This window comes from Callospermophilus lateralis, chromosome 7 (genome assembly GCF_048772815.1).
Source record: "Callospermophilus lateralis isolate mCalLat2 chromosome 7, mCalLat2.hap1, whole genome shotgun sequence".
Taxonomy (NCBI): Eukaryota; Metazoa; Chordata; class Mammalia; order Rodentia; family Sciuridae; genus Callospermophilus; species Callospermophilus lateralis.
Window position 1 is genome coordinate 128466031 of NC_135311.1, and position 17107 is coordinate 128483137.

The window sequence follows — 17107 nt, forward strand, 5'->3', positions numbered from 1 at the left end:
TGGGCGATGGAGAGGCCAAGTGAGCAGCGGCCGGACCACACAGGGCCCCGGGGCCGGGAAGAGTGTCATCCCCAAATCATCCCCAAATTAATAGGAAGCCGAGGGCAATGGCTTGGAGAAGCGGCACAGCTGGACTCACAGCCCAGCCTGGGGCGTGTCCCCTTAGGTAATTCTGGGTGCTCTGCCATCAGTGTGGCCTTGGAGCAGGTGTCAGGCCTCCTGACTTAGAGATTTGAGGGCCAAAGGTCGCCTCCCAGAACCTCCTGCCCAGGAGAGAAAGCCTGCTGCCCTCGGACTGACACTCTGAAGCTGTCGGGCGCCCGCTGGCTGAGGTCTACCCCGCCGGCCAAGGTCTGTCTGACAGTACAGCTGTCCCACAGCATCAAAACTGGCCCAGAACTCGGGGAACCTCGGTGCGGCTCCCCCTGAGACCCTAGCTGGGAGGCGTGACCCCGCGGGAGCAGATTACCAGGGCGGGTAATTTCTGGAATAAACACAGCTGTGTTTGTCTCCCTGCGCCACGCTGCAGGCGCCACTGCAGACGCCACTGCAGACGCCGCAGACGCCCGACACGTGCAGCTGGAGCCTCGCGCCTCAGGACCGACGCCGTCGGGGAGCAGAGGAAACGTCCCTCCCGAAGGCCACTGGGTGCCACCACCCAGCAGGATCTGCTGGAGGTCAGTTCAGACCACGGAGTGGGAAGGAGCCTCAGGAGCTTCTCAGGGTGAGGGGGTGGCCTTGGTCATCAGCGGCGGGAAGGTCCCCAGGGCCAGAGTCGGACAGGGAGCCCCTGAGGTCGGTGCGTTCCAGAGGGGAAAGTGAAGTCCCAGGGAGGGAAATGGGAAGGATGGGCCAGGGTTGCCCGCCCCAGAAGCACCCCCGCCTTCACTCAGCTCCCCGGCAGCTGGTGGCCCCTCAGCCTGCAGGTCACAGAGCTGCAGATGACAGGTCCAGGAACTCTCTGAGCCTCAGTCTCCTCATCTGCAAAGTGGGGCCACGCACACTGCTCCATGGGGCTATGGCATGTAGAGATTTTGTGCAGTTCCAGGGACACTGTAAGGAGCCCACAAGGGGCCAGTGTTCCTCACTCATTCCATCAGCCGTCATTTATTGAGCACCTGCTACGCTCCGGGCCCAGTGCTAGGCACTTACAAACAAAAGAGACCAAAACAAAACCAAAAAACCCTCACTCTGTGAAGCCGACATTCGTACAGAGAGAAAATTGATGACTAAATAGCATCACTTCATAACAATGTCACTTCCCAGCGTGGTACACATGTTCAGAGTGGCCAATGATCTTTTGAACGCCCATTCCTCACGTTCATCCACCCTGCTCTCAAAAGGGCCAGAGGCAGATGGTGAGTGATACCTCCAGGTCCCCCCAAGCAGAAAAGGCAGCCGCCAACTTTAAAGGTCTTGCCTCCCTCAGAAAGAACCTCAGTGGCTAGGGACACAGCCCCAGTTCCATCCCTGCCACTGGGTTTGGGGGACCCAGCAGGCGGCTTCCCGTTCCGGGCCTCAGTTTCCCCACGTCCAGCTTTGGCATCTGCAGGCTGGTGGTGCTGGGGGTGCTGCCTGGGCTGCCCGTGACCTTCCCCCAGCACCCAGGAGTGACATGGGCGGGGAGGGACAGGATCCTGAGGTGCTGCCTGGAGCCACAGGACTTTAGGGAGGGGACGGGGAGCTGTGCAGGGGCCCTGTCCTGACTTGTTTCCTCTGCCACTGTCCCGGCCCGTTGCGGTCTCTCCACCGGCGGAGCAGCTGGGGGCAGGGGCAGCCTGTACCAGGTCTGGGCTGCTGAGGCCCCCTGGACCGCCGGCTGCCTCCTGCTCTGCAGCCTCCCTTGCCGGCCTCCATGGTCGCCAGCCTCACCTCCTTCCTGCTTCGGGTTTCTTCCAGCAGCTTCCTCTGGCTTCTGAGACCGACCCCAGCCTCCCCCAGGCCCCTCAGCGGGCGCAACCCCTCTGCCAACCTGCGCCCACTGCCCCTCACGTGCCTTCGGTCCCTTTCCAGCCTCTAGGTCTCCGCTCAGGCTGTTCCCGACTCAGGATCCCCTCCCTCTAAACACGATTCTGACGTCGCAGGTGGAAGGCGCGTCCCCTCTGCCTGCCACACACTCATCCCACACGAGAGTAACTACGGGTCGAGGAGCCCTTATTGGAAAGGCTTGGGACCAGAGGGTCTGGGATTTCGGGTTGTTTTTTTTCCTTTTCCAAATTTTGCAACAGTTGCACAAACATAACGAGCCCTTGGGGACGGGCCGAGTCTAAACATGAAACACGTGTGTCTCTATTCGCCTTGGACACATAGAGCTCTGAGTGCACCTGCGTGTTGCCTGTGACCTGTCACAGGACGCCAGGTGTGGAATTTTCCACTTGTGACATCCTGTTGGGGCTCCCAACTTTTGGGGGCCCGGGAGCATGTTGGGTTTTGGACTCTCAGATGGAGGATCCGAGCTTGTTGAGGGCCGCGGCCCTGGACCGCCCTCATCGCTCAACCTGCAGTTTCTCTAACCTACAAAACGAGTCAATGACTGGCATCGGGGACGGTGAGCACCCAGGACGGCCTCCAGCCCCCACAGAGGCTGCCGTGACCGCGTCCGTGACGGAGGAGGGACAGAGGAGAAGGGAGAGGAAGCCGGAGGCGGGAGGGAAGCTGCCCACCGACTCCCAGGCCGCACTGTGACCTCAGGTGACAGTTCCGCTCAGCTCCTCCCCGAGCTCTAGCGCCCGGAGGGTCTCCACAGTGAGTGCTGAACGGGTGAATGGATGAGGGAAGGGGAGGATCAGGGAAGGAAGGAAGGACGTGCAGACAGATGAACAGACAGAGCATCTGGGGAGACGGAAGGAGCCAGCCCAGAGCCCAGCAGCACGGCACCCCACGGGCAGCAGAGGATTCTGGGACCAGATGCTAGATCTGGCCCCTGCTGCTGCGTCCCCTGGCTCTGAGCTCCGGTGCTGCTGGCCCGCACAGGCTGCGCTCACGGTGCAGTGAGTGGACGCTCAGGGCGGCCCCTCCCCAGCTGTCACCATCCCCTGCGAGCAGGACCCCGTCTCCAGGAGAGTGAGCCCAGCCTGTGGGGAAACACGATTTACTCCGCAGAGATTCCCTCTGGGGGCCAGCGTCCTGGGGCTCCCCAGTGCAGAAACTCTGGCAAAGCCACATCACGTCTCAGGAGGTTTTCCCAACCGGGGGACGGAGCTGACTGCTAGCTCTTCCCAGGGCCAGGAATGGGATGAGGAAATGCCCAGAGAACAGAGGGAACCCAGGGCAGAAGTCCAGTCTAGGTTTTGGTGTCTGTTCATTTATCCACACAACCATAACCTGACCCTGACCCTAACCCTAACCCAAACCGCACCACCGTCCCGCCATCACCATCCACCTGTCCACCCCCCAGCCCCTCAGTCTCCACGTAACCTGCCCCCTCCCTTCCTGTGTATCATCCATCTGACCGTCCACCTGCCTGTCATCCGTCCACTGTCCAATCCGTTAGCTCTCCGTGTGCTCCCCTGCTCTCCACCCATCACCCAGCCACCTCCCTGCTCAGCTGCTCACCCAAGGATTCAACCAGACCCTCCGGCCACTGCACTGAGGCTGTCCGGCGGGCTTGGGAGGAAGCCAGGCGTGCAGGCTGGGCTGCGGGATGGCCAACTGGAGCAACATAAAAGAGGTACACACAGGACACCACCAAGAACACAGAGGCCACCAAGGATGGAAGGGGAGGGACTCGAGAGAGGTCACAGTTCAAACAGGTGCAGACGCTCAAGTCTGATCCATCGCTGGGGTGGGCAGCGCTGGGGGTTAAACCCAGGGCGCTCTACCTCCGGGTTACACCCACGGCCCTTTTTTTTTTTTTTTTTTTAAAGAGAGAGAGAGAATTTTTAATATATTTTTTAAAATTTTTATTATTGGTTGTTCAAAATTAATATTTATTTTTTAGTTCTCGGGAGACACAACATCTTTGTTTGTATGTGGTGCTGAGGATCGAACCCAGGCCGCAGGCAAGCCAGGCGAGCGTGCTACCGATTGAGCCACATCCCCAGCCCAAACACTTTTTGTTTTTTATTCTGAGATGGGGCCTTGCTAAGTTGCTGAGGCTGGTCTGGGACTTGTGATCCTCCTGCCTCAGCCTCCTGAGTCACTGGGATGACAGGCATGTACCACTGGGCCTGGCTCAAGCCTGTTTGTTTTTTTTTTTTTTTTCCTAATGGTACTGAGGATTGAACTCAGGGCGCTCAGCCACTGAGCCACATCCCCAGCCCTGTTTTGTATTTTATTTAGCGACAGGGTCTCACTGAGTTGCTTAGCGCCTTGCTGTTGCTGAGGCTGGCTTTGAACTCGCGATCCTCCTGCCTCGGCCTCCCGAGCTGCTGGGATTATAGGTGTGCACCACTGCACCCGGCCCAAGCCTGATCTTAATAGGCAGCAGGTATAGATGAGAGAGAGGAGGTGGAAGGGCACCAGGCAGGGGGAGGGTGGGTGTAACACGGAGCAGCAGGGAGCACGTGGACTCTGAGCATCCCAAGGCAAAAAAAAGGAAGCAAGCAGGGCGGAGCGCAGCTCAGGGTGAGGTGCTGGCCTAGCACAGAGACGGGTTCCCTCCCAGCACCACACCAGGCAAACAGAGAAAGAGGAAGAGACACAAATCCCAAGGCCCGAGTCCTCAGTCCACACGGCAAGCTGTGGCCGGGCTAGTCCTCTGCTCCAAGTCCCCCAGATGCCACTATCCCTCCTCACTTCCTGGAGAGAAAGGGCCACGTCCCACCACGGCTGCCCCCGGCTGCGCTCTGGTGGCTACAATTCAGGTGAACGTGGAGGAAAGGCAGGTCCCCGGCCTCGTGGCCAGGACCTCTGAGGCTTTCCTTGTGACGATGAGGAAACAACAGTAGCTCTCGCCCAGCTTGAGGGAGAGCGGGCAGGTGGAGGACTCGGTGAGCGGCAGGCACTGCCAGCTGCCCTCCCGCTGTGTGCCAGGGACAGTGATCTGAAGCTGGGCCTCAGGCTGGGTGCGGTGTCGCCCACCTGTAACCCCAGTCACTCAGGAGGCCGAGGCTGGAGGACCGCAAGCTGGAGGCCAGCCTGCCCAACTCAGCAAGACCCTGTCTCAGGATAAATTAAAAAGGGCCAGGATAGAGCTCAGGGGTATAGCACCCTGGGTTCAATCCACAGTACAGAAAAAAAAAGAAGGAAAGAAAGAGAAGAAAAAAAAAGTGGGCCGTAGACATGAGTCAATTTCCAGTAAACGTTAGTTCTTTGCAACTTCAGGACAAATGGTTTAGGAAAAAACACACACACATTTATAGAGAGAAAGTGACAAGAATGTTCACAATGGTTGAACGTCACATCTGGGTAGAGGAGGGGTTTTTAACTACACTTTGAACTTTTCTGTGGGTTTGAAATGTTAAAAAGAAATGGCGAGGTCAGCTCTTTGGGTCTGCCTTGGAGTCGGGGGGCATGGCTCCGGCTCCCCTCTCCCTGGCCCAGTGACCGGAGCAGGTCTCAAAGTTCCCACCTGTGGAGCTGGAGGAATCCTGGTGACCAGACCCGGGCTGCCTGCTCGGTCACAGCTCCTCCCTGGCACCGGCCGCTGCTGTGATATCCCTCCGGTCATCACCGAGCAGTGAGAAGCGGAGGCCGGAGGCCGGCGCGGTTCAGAACACCCATCTCCCCTTCCCTAACGCACACCGGGCAGGGGGCTTGCTCATTTTAGGGATGAAAACCTAAAGCTGTAGACGGGGAAGTGACTGACCCCCGTGGACACAGCTATTCAGTGCAGAGGCCAGGATTAGAACACGGTCCTGTCTCCAAAGCCTGGGCCACCCCCACCCCCACCCACCTCCTGCCTTTCTGGGACCTGGGCCAAGGGGCCCAGCCTCATCGCCCTGCAGCTCCGCTAGGGGACGGTCACAAGGGAGTCCCCACCCCAGCCAGCATGGCGTGCTTCCGGGCCTGCCGGGGGCACCCCGAGTCAGGGGCTCCTTGGCGGCTCAGAAGTTCTTTTGACTTTTCCCGAAAGCCACGGGAGCTGCCATCTGAGGCCGTGGGGAGTGACAGCTGACGACAGTGGGGACAAGCCAGAGGACAGACCAGCCAGGGTCCGTGACTCGGGCAGACTCCCTGGGCCATGGCCTTTGGTGGGTTCCAAAAAGGCCCCGCGGGCTCTGGCCCAGGCTGTTCCCAGGCCCCGCTCCTGTGAGGGGGGGAGGGGCCCATTCAGGAGGGCCACGTCCCACTGTGCGCTAAGCCGCTTGCTCCCCACTTACACATTTCAGATGCTTTTTGTCCTTCCGGCTTCCCATGGACCCAGGCCAAGTGACAAGTTGGTGCTGTGGACATATGTCGCCGCCATAATGGGAATGTTGACCCCACGCTCTCTCCCTGCTGGGGCTAGGCAGCTTGCACCCCACCCCGCACTGGGCACGTCCCTCTCCCTGTCACACAGGACTCTCCAGCTCCCCAGGCACCACACAGGCACAGGGCTCTGACCCGGATCTTTGCACACGCCATCCCATCGCCTGGAACCTCCGCCCGGCCACTTCTTCACCTGGCCTTTCTTTAAGGATCATCTTAGCCAGGTGCGACAGGGGACGTGCCTGCAATCCCAGTAACTCGGGAGGCCTGGGCAGGAGGATCACAAGTTCAAGGCCAGCCTCAGAATCTTAGCAAGGCCCTGTCTCCAAATTTTGAAAAAGGGTTGGGGACGTAGCACAGTGATAAAGTGCCCTGGGTTCAACCCCAGTCCCACAAAGATAAAAAGGAGTCTTAGAGTCACCTCTTCCACGAAGCCTTTCCTAACTTCAAGCTATGGTTGAAGAACCTGAGGCTCAACCAGGTAAGTTAAAAGGGCCAGTGTCACGCTGCCCCCAGTGTGAGAGCCAGAGGTCCACCTAGCCTGGTTCCTCTCCAAAACAGGTGCTTTCTGTCCCACCAACTGTCCTCACGAAGAGGAAACCAAGAGAAGACGCGTTCTCTGCCTTTACGCCACGTGCCTGCAAGATGGATCTCGTGTTCCTGGACTGTTTGGCGAGTGGGAAACGGGGACCATGTAGGGAGGTCACAGGTTCCCAGCTCAAGGCTAAGAGGCGTGTTCTAAGCCCACTGCCCACGGGCAGTGCGACCTTGGTGAAGCCACACAGTCCCGTAGCCCGGACGTCCCTGCCTGTACGGGGGTGATGCCAATACCCGACTGCTGCTTCCCCAACACCTAACGAGACCTCATCAACTGCCCCGAGCCAAGTCCTCAAGGCAAACCGCATTCCAACACCAGCTCCCCACAAACACCAGCTCCCCACAAACACCAGCTCCCCACAAACACCAGCTCCCCACAAACACCAGCTCCCCACAAACACCAGAACTGCAAATCATTCTGGCAAAACTGCCCCGACCCCGGCCCAGGGACGTGGTCAGGCGTGGTGGCTCCTGCCCTCTTTGGCCTGGGCATGGGCTCTCCCTGGGGCGCCACGGTCTGACCAACACCCACTTGTCCTCACTTAGCCAGAGCTGGGCCAGCTCGTGGGTCTGGGTCTCCGACCAGGACTCCTGTCACTCACTATCTGTGTGACATTGGGCGTAGTTTTCCTTTTGGTCACCACAGAGGCCCGGTTTCTTGCTCGATGGTTGGCACCACCCAGGCTGCTCCTCCCGCGCTTCTCTGGGGGCGGCCCTCGCAGCCCGGTGCCCGCACCCCCCCTGCTCTGGCCACACTGTTCCGAGCAGGTCTGACGGCCATGGACCCACACACGCCTGGAGTGTGCATGTGGTGGCCGCTGGCCCAACTGAGAATGTCGGCCGCCACCACACCTCTATGGGCTCGCCGCGCTGAGCGAGGAAACAGGTGCTCCCTGCCCAGCCGCCTGCCATCACGGCCCCGGCTCACCCCCTCACCCAGGGGGGCAAGGCACACCTCGGTCCCAGCTCTCAGATTCCCCCGCAGCAGCCCTGAGCCCGAGGAGGAAGCCTGGGGTGACCGGAGCTGGCTCTGTGACTCGCTTTGACTGACAGGACACTAGAGGCGAGGTTTGATGACATTAGCGCGAGGCCCTCAAGAGTCTTGCAGGGTTGGGGTTGTGGCCCAGCGGTCAGGAGTGTGGCCAGGGCCCTGGGCTTGGTCCTGGGCTCCCTAAGAGACAGTGCTGCCCTTGCCCCCACCCTGGAGTCCCGTCATCGCGGAAAGCAGCTCCGTCTAGTCTGGTAGCGGCAGTGATCCCCGCCAGGCCACGAGGGTGTACACAAGGTCATGACGAAACTTCAGTCCCCCTTGCTGGGTGACCCCGGCTGACACCACGTGGAGCAGAATCGGTGCCCAGCAGAGCCCAGCCAGCCCACTGAATTGGGAGAACTACTAGATCACTCTCAGAAGCCAGAGGCCTTGGAGTGGCTCAGGACACAGCCGCAGACGACAGATCCACCTCCCAGGCGCCTCCTCCCCGCCTGAGGCCCAGCCCTGGGCACCAAACCCTGGAGCCGGAGGGAGCCCCCAAGACCACTGAGTCCCAGCCCCTTGTTATACAGGAGGACCCCCAAGCGACTTATCCTAGTTACGGAGAGTCACGGGCAGCCCCAGGGGGCGGCTGGAACCCCTCAGGGGCCAGGTGGGTAACACTGGGAGGGCTCAGCGTCCTGTCTGAAGAGGCAGCGGCTCTCGGGCTCCAGCCCATCCTGGTCACATGGGAGCACGGGCCCCGTGAAGCCAGACTGTCTGACTTTTCAGAGGATCCAGAAACAGGATTCTTTTTGTGGAATCTCCTCGTTTCAAAATGAGGGCTAAGAATTCAAACAACCTCTGATCTCTGGGCTGCTGGCCTCGGCCTTCAAGTTCCGTCCAGGCGCTGGCTTTGGGCAAATCATATTATTCCCCAGGCCTCGGTTTCCCCATCTCTGAAATGGGCCCCCTGGCTCCTGTCCACCTCCAGGGCTGCTGTGAGACCCGAGGAGCTCACGCACTTGGCAGTGCAGCTGCCGGTGGCCCCGTGACTGTCCCTGGTCCTCGCTGTCTGTGGAGGCACCCCTTACCGTGTAATGAGCTAACACCCGATTTGTCTAAGTTACAACAACATTATTCTGACCATTATGACAGAGATTGCGTTTTTATGGCAGGTTTGTGAGTTCCAGAACCCTCCCGCCTGCATTATCTCAGGATGTGGATGCAGTCAGAGGCTGGACGGCTGCCCCGGAGACCCTCACAGAGCCAAGCCGCTCCTTGGAGCCGCCAGGCGCGTTCCAGAGGTAGCTGGAGCGGAGAGCGTGGGCCTCAGAGTCTGAACCCGGGCCCAGGGTTCGAATCCCTGCTGCGCCGTCTCATCTGCCCTTGGGCCAATCACTCTCTGAGCCTCGTTTTCCTCATCCGGAAAATGGGAGTCACCAGCCACCACACGGGGGCTGCCAGGGCAGCACAGACGGTGGCCTCGGGGTCACGTTGGGCACGACGCGGCATGGAAGGGGGTGCCGGGAGGCACTGAGACAGAAAGCAGGGGAGAGCTGGAGTGGAGCCTGCTACAGTGGCGGCCACATCCCCTACTTGGGTCCAGTCCCAGTCGGGTCAGGCAGCAACCAGCAGTCCCATGTGCTCACCCTCCCCGGCCCTGGGGCACACACCCTGCTGTCTTCCTCGGTGACACACCCGTTCCTCAGGACCAGCCCGAGATCTGGGAACTACTGTCACCCCCATTTTAGAGACCAGGCGACCCACGCTCAGAGACCGTAAGTGACACACCAGAGGACGCCCAGAAAGGGACAGTCTGACCCCAGGGTGTACTACGCAGGGAACACGAGGAGAGTGGCCTGGGCCAAACCAAAGGGCTGAGGATTTCAGAGAAAGAGTGACGGCACGTGGCCGAGGTCTCCTAGTCACAACAGGGACGATCCGTCCACAGGGTCCCCCGAACCCTCCCTGTGAGCCTTCAATGCCCCAATATCCGGTTTGCAGACGAAGAAACGGGCTCAGAGAGGTCACAGGGCAGGCCACCTCCCGTCAGAGATGCGGAGCAGCAGATGGCCTCAGGAAAGGTCACCTAGCCAGACTCAGGCTTTTGTGGCCTGGGAGAGCCCCCGGGTGACACAGGGACATGGGGGAGACAGGTATCCCCTCCCCCAGCTCCGGAAGGCAGCTGCTTTAAAAGGCCCTAAAACGCCTGCTTTCAAGCGGCCTTATCAGCCTGATCCCAATCAGGAAGCTCCCAGGTGCTGCCACCAACGGCCACCCAGCCCTGGCCGGCCCGCCCTGCGCTGTGCAAACATCCCCTGGCCTCCCCAGCGCCCTTTTTATTCCCAGCCCGGGAGGCGGGCACGGGAGGCGGCAGGGATCTGATTGATTTCACTTCATTTCAGTCTTTCCCAGTTTCCGCCTGAGCCTCGTCCCCCTCCCTGGGGTCCTGGTTTTATCCGCGGCCACTGGGGGGCAAGACCTGGAGGTGTGTTAAGAACACAGATCCCCCAGCCTCCTCTCCGGCTGCCAACCTCCAGTGAGCCCGGAGGGCGGGCCAGGAACAGCACCAGACAGGGCCTGGGTGGCAGGTGGGGCCTGGCCCACCCAGGCCAGGAAGCCTGCCCCGTGTGCACCCCACCAGCCTTCCAGGGGACCAAGACCCCGCCTTGCCCAGCCCAGGCCTCCTGCCACCAGCCAGGCCCGACTGCCCCCTTCTGCTGCGGGCCTTTGCGTCCCGGACCTGGTCTAAGGCCTAAGCTCACAGGCAGAGCTGACCAGTCACCACCTGGGCTGACCTGGGCTGGGTGTCCTCAAAGAGCCCGAGAACCCGCCCCCACTGGGCACTGCTGTTGCACCTTGAGGAAGGAGCCAAAGACCAGGGACAGCCGACAGGAGGGAGGGGCCCAGCGGGCGGGGGGGCATGGGGGCAAGCTCAGGACCCCCGAGGGAGAAGCAGCCCCACTCACTGATGCCCAGGGTCGCCTGGTATCTTCACAGTGGCACCAAGGCTCCTGTCCTCAGAAAGACCCACTTAGCTTCCCATGCTGCATTGCGATCTCAGGGTGACGGCGGAGCCCAGGATTCAGGAGGGCCAGGGGCAGCGGCCCTGGTCTGAGAACCTTCATGGTTTCCCCAGGGTGGTCCTGAGGGAGCAGAGGAGGAGCGGGTCCACTCACCCTTGAGGGGTCACTGTCCCCAGGCTGGGGAAGCTGGGAGCCTACGGAGGGGGTGGGGGAGGTGCTAAGGGCTAATGTGTCACCCTCAATCCAGATGCTACAGGGGCCAGGTCAGGACCCAGCTGTCACGGAGCACACCTGTGGGTGCGCCAAGGAAAGAGACCCAGGACCAGCTCACCATGTACATGGCCATGTGCCTGACGCCCCCCGAGGTGTCTGGGAACCTGAGGAGTGGAGCCGAGGGTGGCTGGGCACACAGCGTGGTGCTGGGATTCGAACCCAGGTCCACATGGCCCTAAGGCTGCCCTGTTTCCTCCCCACACTGCCCCTGACATCCGCTGGCCCCAGCTGCTCTCAGAACCCCTTCTCCCACCCAGCACCTAACTAGGTGCCCCGTGACTCTTGAGATCCTCGACGGATGGAGGACGGGGCCAGCAAACCCACTTGCTCTGGAGCCCGACAGCGCTTGGCTCTCATCTCGAGGCAGGGCTCCCTGGCTGAGGGCACCCTCCCCTGAAATGAGAAGCAGAGAGAAGCAAACACGCAGGGACACGGACTCCTAACTGGTCCCAACAAAGATGGCCGGGTAACGCCCAAGAGACGGGCCAGTAGGGTGTTTCTGTCCATCATCCCCAAACACCCCCCTGCATCCCTGCTCGAAAGCCCCTCGGCATCTCCCTCCAGGAAGACCTCCCTGATTCTCCGGGCCAGGTGGCTCTGGTCCTTGTCCCTGTCTCATGTCCCCGGTGCTGCGTCCACACCGTAGAACACGTGCACGCCTTCGCTCCCGCCACATGCGGTTCGTGCAGGGCTCCCTGGCCACAGCCCAGGCACCAAGCACCCGCCTGGCTGGGCAGGGTCCTAGGTCCTGGAGCAGCTACGTAGTGACCATGGCAATCAGAAGGCCTTCTCTCCGGGGTTGAGAGTCCAGCAGCCCAGGCGTCTGACTCCTGGAGGAGGCACCGGGTGGTGCAGAGCCGCAGGAAACTGGTGGGATGGAAAGTCTCAAAACTGGGTCTAGATGAGGCAATCATGAGAAGGACTCTGGGAGGTGGCATCTGAGCAGAGCTCTGGGGACCACACCTATGGACACAAGAATGGGCCAGATGGGTCCCTGCCCCCAGGGGACAGGCAAGTGCATCTTATGGCAAAGATGCCGGACCCGATCTGGCTCATCCGAACGGCCCCATGAGCAGGAAGTCAGTGACCTTTTCAAACACAGATCTGGTCAGGTCCCTCGATGGCTCAAGAACCTTCAATGGCTCCCTGCTGCCCTCAGCACAAAACCAAACGTCTCAGCCTTCCACCCTAGCCTTTCCGGACCTGCCCTACACCCAGGCTCAGTCTGGCGTCCGCTGCTGTCCTCCGTGCCCATCCCCAGGGACACACCCAGGTGAGTGCCTGACCCTCCTGTTCCCTGCCTTCCCATATGCCGTTTCCTTTTTCAGACAAAATTCTCCTCAGCCCCGTGATCCCAACCTCCAGGACTCTTAAGAGCCAGTCCGTTAGCGCGCCAGGTGGCGAAGGGAGGCGCAGGGCTGAGAACACGGGCAGAGCGCAGCGCCAAAGGGCGAAGTAACCCTTCTCCAACCCTCCACTGCTGCCCCAGGTGGCCCTCCGCGCTCTCCTGGCGGCACTCTGGGGCACACTTCGCACCTCCTACTTGCCAACGGTTTTCCCTGTCTGCCGGTCCCCGGCTCCCTGCCCGCCCCGGGGTCTAGAGCCACCAGCCAGAGAGCAAGCTCCACAAATATTTGGAGAGCAAATGAAATGCGAGGAGACCTGCTCCTCTAGACCTCAACCTTTGGATTCCATCTAGTGGCGGGTCTGCCACTGTCCTCTTGTCCTGTTGAATGTGTCCCCCGGGCTCCTCCATCCCTCTCCAAGCCTCAACTCCAGATGTTCCACACTCTGTTTTTCTTGGAGGGGTCTCACGGTTTGGGGGAGATACAACACTTAACATCCTAACCCAGGAATCCCCTCCCCGAGACACACACACACACACACGCACACACGCACACACGCACACACGCAGGGACACCAACACTCCCGCACCCTCTCCTCCTTGCATTCCTCAGGCTGGAGCTGGGGATTTCCTGGGCTGGGGCTCAGGCGACCTGCTGTGGGCTGGGAGCTACAGAGAGAGGAGGGAAGGGCTGTCGCCAGGGGTCTCTGGGTGCTGGAAGCAGCGCGGCTGCCCTCCCAGCCTCAAGCCTCTGTCCGGTCCCCACAGGCCAAGCTGCTTCCAGGGAGGACAGCAGGTGCCCCCTGGATGTGCCATGGGCGGAACCTCCCACCCCGTCTTCCATTCCACAAAGGCCATCGCGGGGCATCAAGGGGGACTTTTCCCTCTCTGTGCCCTGGTTTGATCCTTACAGACATCCGTCAGACAGACAGACAGGCTTGATGATCACCCTTGTTTGACGGATGAGGAAAATGAGGCTCAGACAGGAGAAGGCAGGGTGACGTGCAGGATGGACTCCCGAAGACATGGGGGAGACCCTTCACGGCCCAGGGAAATTAAGGCCCCTGGAAGGAAGGGAGGGGCCCAGGGTCCCTCCGTAAATTAGAAGCAGCCCCCCTGACCTCTGCCAGCTCCTCCGCATATGGCCAGCTCTGTGGTCACTCCTAACGGAGTAAATTCCTTAGGGTCCAGGGAACCAGGGAAGCCCCGAAGCAAGGTCTAGGGTGCCCACGGAAGCTCTCCTTCCACTCTGCTGCGGACTCCTTCCACATCCTGCCCCCAAGTGGCAGTCCAAGCAGCCACCCCTCCCGTGACATGAGCAGCCAACTAGCCCTGGGTCCAGGGCCAGGGTAGTCAGGCCGCAGCCCACCAGATTCCAACCACCCCCTGCCAGGGTCAGGGCTGGACAGACATGGCCCTACCATCTACCCACGGTAATTAAAAACACACCCAGGCCTCTTCCAACACGAGAGAGGCCAATTTTCTTCCCTCCAGCACCGCTGACTGCAACCTAAATAGCAATATTTATGCCAAGCTCCCCTAACTCTGTAAACATCCCAACGTATAGCGGGCCAGCACATGAGTCATTTCCCCAAACCAGAGTTAATAAGTGGTACCTCAGCCGTCTTCCAGGGAGCTCCGGCCAGCAGCCGGGCCCCAGAGCTGTCCTCCACACCCAGGGCCGATGGCACCCCTGGTGCCTAGCAGCCCCGCTCTGGGAAACCACAGGCAGCCACCAAACCCTCCAGGAGCCGGAGGACAGTGGCCTCTGGGCCAGAAACTGTGGCTGCCACCCAGGGACACACTCCCACCCCCAGACTGTGGCCACTAAAGTGCTCATTACTGAGAGAGACTAAAGTTATAGCATGGGGTCCCCCATGACGCCATCCCCAGAGGCTGTGACCTGCCTGTTCTGACCAGGCCATCACTCCGAGAGGGGAAGGGCCCATCACCTCGGAATGGCCAGGCGGAGGGTGAATATGCCTCACCCCTCAGCCTCTGGGCAGAACCCTGGAAGGGGTCCCCTGCTTAGGAACAAGAAAGCCCAGCAAAGTGAGTAATGCCTCCCAGACCTCAGATCCGGGTTCTATCTCTATGCCCCAGCAGCCGCAGGGTGGGACTCTGCACTTTCCTGAGCCTTAGTTTCTCCATTTGTTAAAGGGGAGTCAGAAGCAAGCCCATCTGGCTCCCTGGAAGGCTTATTTTGAAGGATTCAACACAATTGTGGGTGGGAAAGCACTTTGTAAAGCCTGAAGTACCTTGTCAACAGCGCAGCACGTTGTAAACCACAGAGCGCTCTGTATAGTGCAAAGTACTTCACAAACTGTAAAGCCATTTGAAAACTGGAAAGCCCAGTGCACACGAGAAGCATTATTCAGATCCATTCCTTGCCCTATGAGCTCGGTCATTCCTGGTGGACACACCCAGACCCCACTAACAACTTTCCCTCTGGAGCCCGGCAGCCACTCCGGCCCCCCTGGGGGTCGGGTGGTACCAACACCAAAGGCCACGGGGAGAGGGCCCAGCGACCCTGGCCAAGGCCAACACATGGCACGGGCATCTGGTCCAGCCCTGATGGCAGCTGGAGAGTTCCCGGGGCTCCTGCCGCCACGCTGAGCTCAGCCACCCCGCGGGGCGGTGGCCGGCGGGGGGTGCCCGGAGACCCCGCGCGGCGGAGAGATGCCCACGGACCCATCCCCCGCGCAGTCCTCCCGGACTCCCATTGTACGCCGCGGGCGATGGGCAGGCACCGGCGCGGGGCTGGCGCGCTCACTTGCACTCTGCCAGTCCCCGCTCCCCCGGTCGCCGGGCCCCACTGCGGGGGCGCGAACCCGGAGCCCCCACCCAGGCCAGCGCGGAGCCTCCCGCCCTCCTCTGCCTGCCAAACTTTGCAGCCCCGGCTGCGCGCAGCGGCCCCCGGCCCGCGCCCCTCCACCCGGTGCCGAGCCAGGCCAGGCCGGCGCTAGGGGCTGCAGGGCCGGGGCGGCGGGCGCGCGTGGGCAGCCCCTGGCCCTGGGCGGCGCTCGCCCGGCTGGCTACAAAGCCTCGGCAAGATGGTCCCTTCGCCTCCTCCTGGCACAGTCAATCAGCGCCCGCCGCTCCCCGGGCGCCCGCGGGGCCCGCGCCTCCCAGCGCGGCCGGACACACCTCCCCGCGGCCACCTGCGCCCGGCGCCAGCCCCGGGGCAAACTTTGCGGGCCGCGGGCGGAGGTGGGCGCCGGGGCCACGGTGCCGGCCGCTCCCCGCCCCCACCGCGCGCCCGCCCGCCCGCCCGCCCGCTCACCTTCCACGGCGGCGAGCAGCGGCAGCAGCAGCAGCGCGGCCCCCAGCCTCCGCAGGGCCATGGCTGCGCTTCCCGGCGCCTCGGGCCGCGGCGCCGCGGGGCCCAGGCGGCCCGGGCGGGAGCGCGCGCCCCGGGCTCGGGGGGCCGGGGGGAGCGGCAAGGCGCGGCGCACACACAGCCGCCGCCACCGCGCAGCCAGCAGAATGAGCCATCCAGCCCGGGCAGAACGGGGACCCGGGCTCCGCCAGCGCTGGGCACGGCCCACCTGAGCCGCGGGCGCGGGGGGAGCCCGGCCCAGCCGCCGCCCCCTACGCGCGCCCCGCGCCCCGGCTGGCCGCGCGCCGCCCCGAGTCCCGGCCCCCAGAGTCCGCAGGGCCACTCCCGGGTTGCGCGGGCGCTGGGGCGCGGCGACCCCGCGCTCTGGGATGGCCGGGACCCCGGGTTCCCCCCGCGCAGCAGTGGTCTCTCCCGGCGCTGTGGCTCCTCCAGATAAAGCAGCGATTTCAGCCCAAATGTTTCTCAATTTTTATTGAATGCTGCAAAGCCGGAGAGCGTCTGGCGCGGCTGACAGGGGCAGGGAGAGGGGAACCGGGGGGAGGGCGGGGGAAGGGGCTGCCCAAAGGGGGGGCTGGCCCTACCTGTCAGGGCTGGGAGTGCCACCCCCTCGCCTCAGCCCTGCCACCCGGGTCCCTGCGGCTTCGAAAGGGACAGAACTGCAATGAATGAGAAAAGGGGGGGGGGGGGCTGGGAACAAAACAGGCGGCTTTCCCAGGCGCTGGGGCTGGGCTGGGGCCTCCGATGGGGAGAGTGGGCCTTGGCGCTAACCAGCGGGCCTGGGGGGTTCACTTGGGCAGGGCGGGGGCGGGCTCTGGCATGCAGACCCCAGGCCTCCCATCCCTGCCTTGTTGTGAGCGAGCCCAGGAGCCCCTCCCTGCAGACCCTTCTATCTGTACATTGTATTTCTCCTTCTCTGTTGATCTTGTTCCCATTGCAGTTTAAACGCCAAGGGGCAGAGGCGGCCCATGGGGGTATCCAAGCACAGCCCCATCCACCCCACGCTGTGGAATGGACCCGTCTGTGCAACCACGGTTTTGTGCACGCCTGTCCCTTCAGGGAGGACACGACCCCTTGTTCCATTTCTGTGGGCCCAGCCCTGCTCTGACAGTCTTCATCATCATCATCATTAGCAGGCTGTGCTGAGGCCAGGTGGTGGGCGGCTGCAGGGGGCCTGGCCTTTGGGAGCCACAGTCCCAACAAGC

General features: G+C 61.9%; 1 protein-coding gene across 1 annotated transcript in view; it reads right to left on the reverse strand.

Moving 5' to 3' along the window:
- The window catches only part of Ephb2 (EPH receptor B2), a 147854-nt gene extending 131930 nt beyond the window's left edge, over window positions 1-15924 (reverse strand). The window contains exon 1 of the mRNA XM_077110085.1: window positions 15849-15924. Within this exon, the coding sequence (XP_076966200.1) occupies window positions 15849-15909 (61 nt within the window). The 5' untranslated portion in view covers window positions 15910-15924. The remainder of the gene's footprint in view (window positions 1-15848) is intronic.
- Window positions 15925-17107: the final 1183 nt, after the last annotated feature.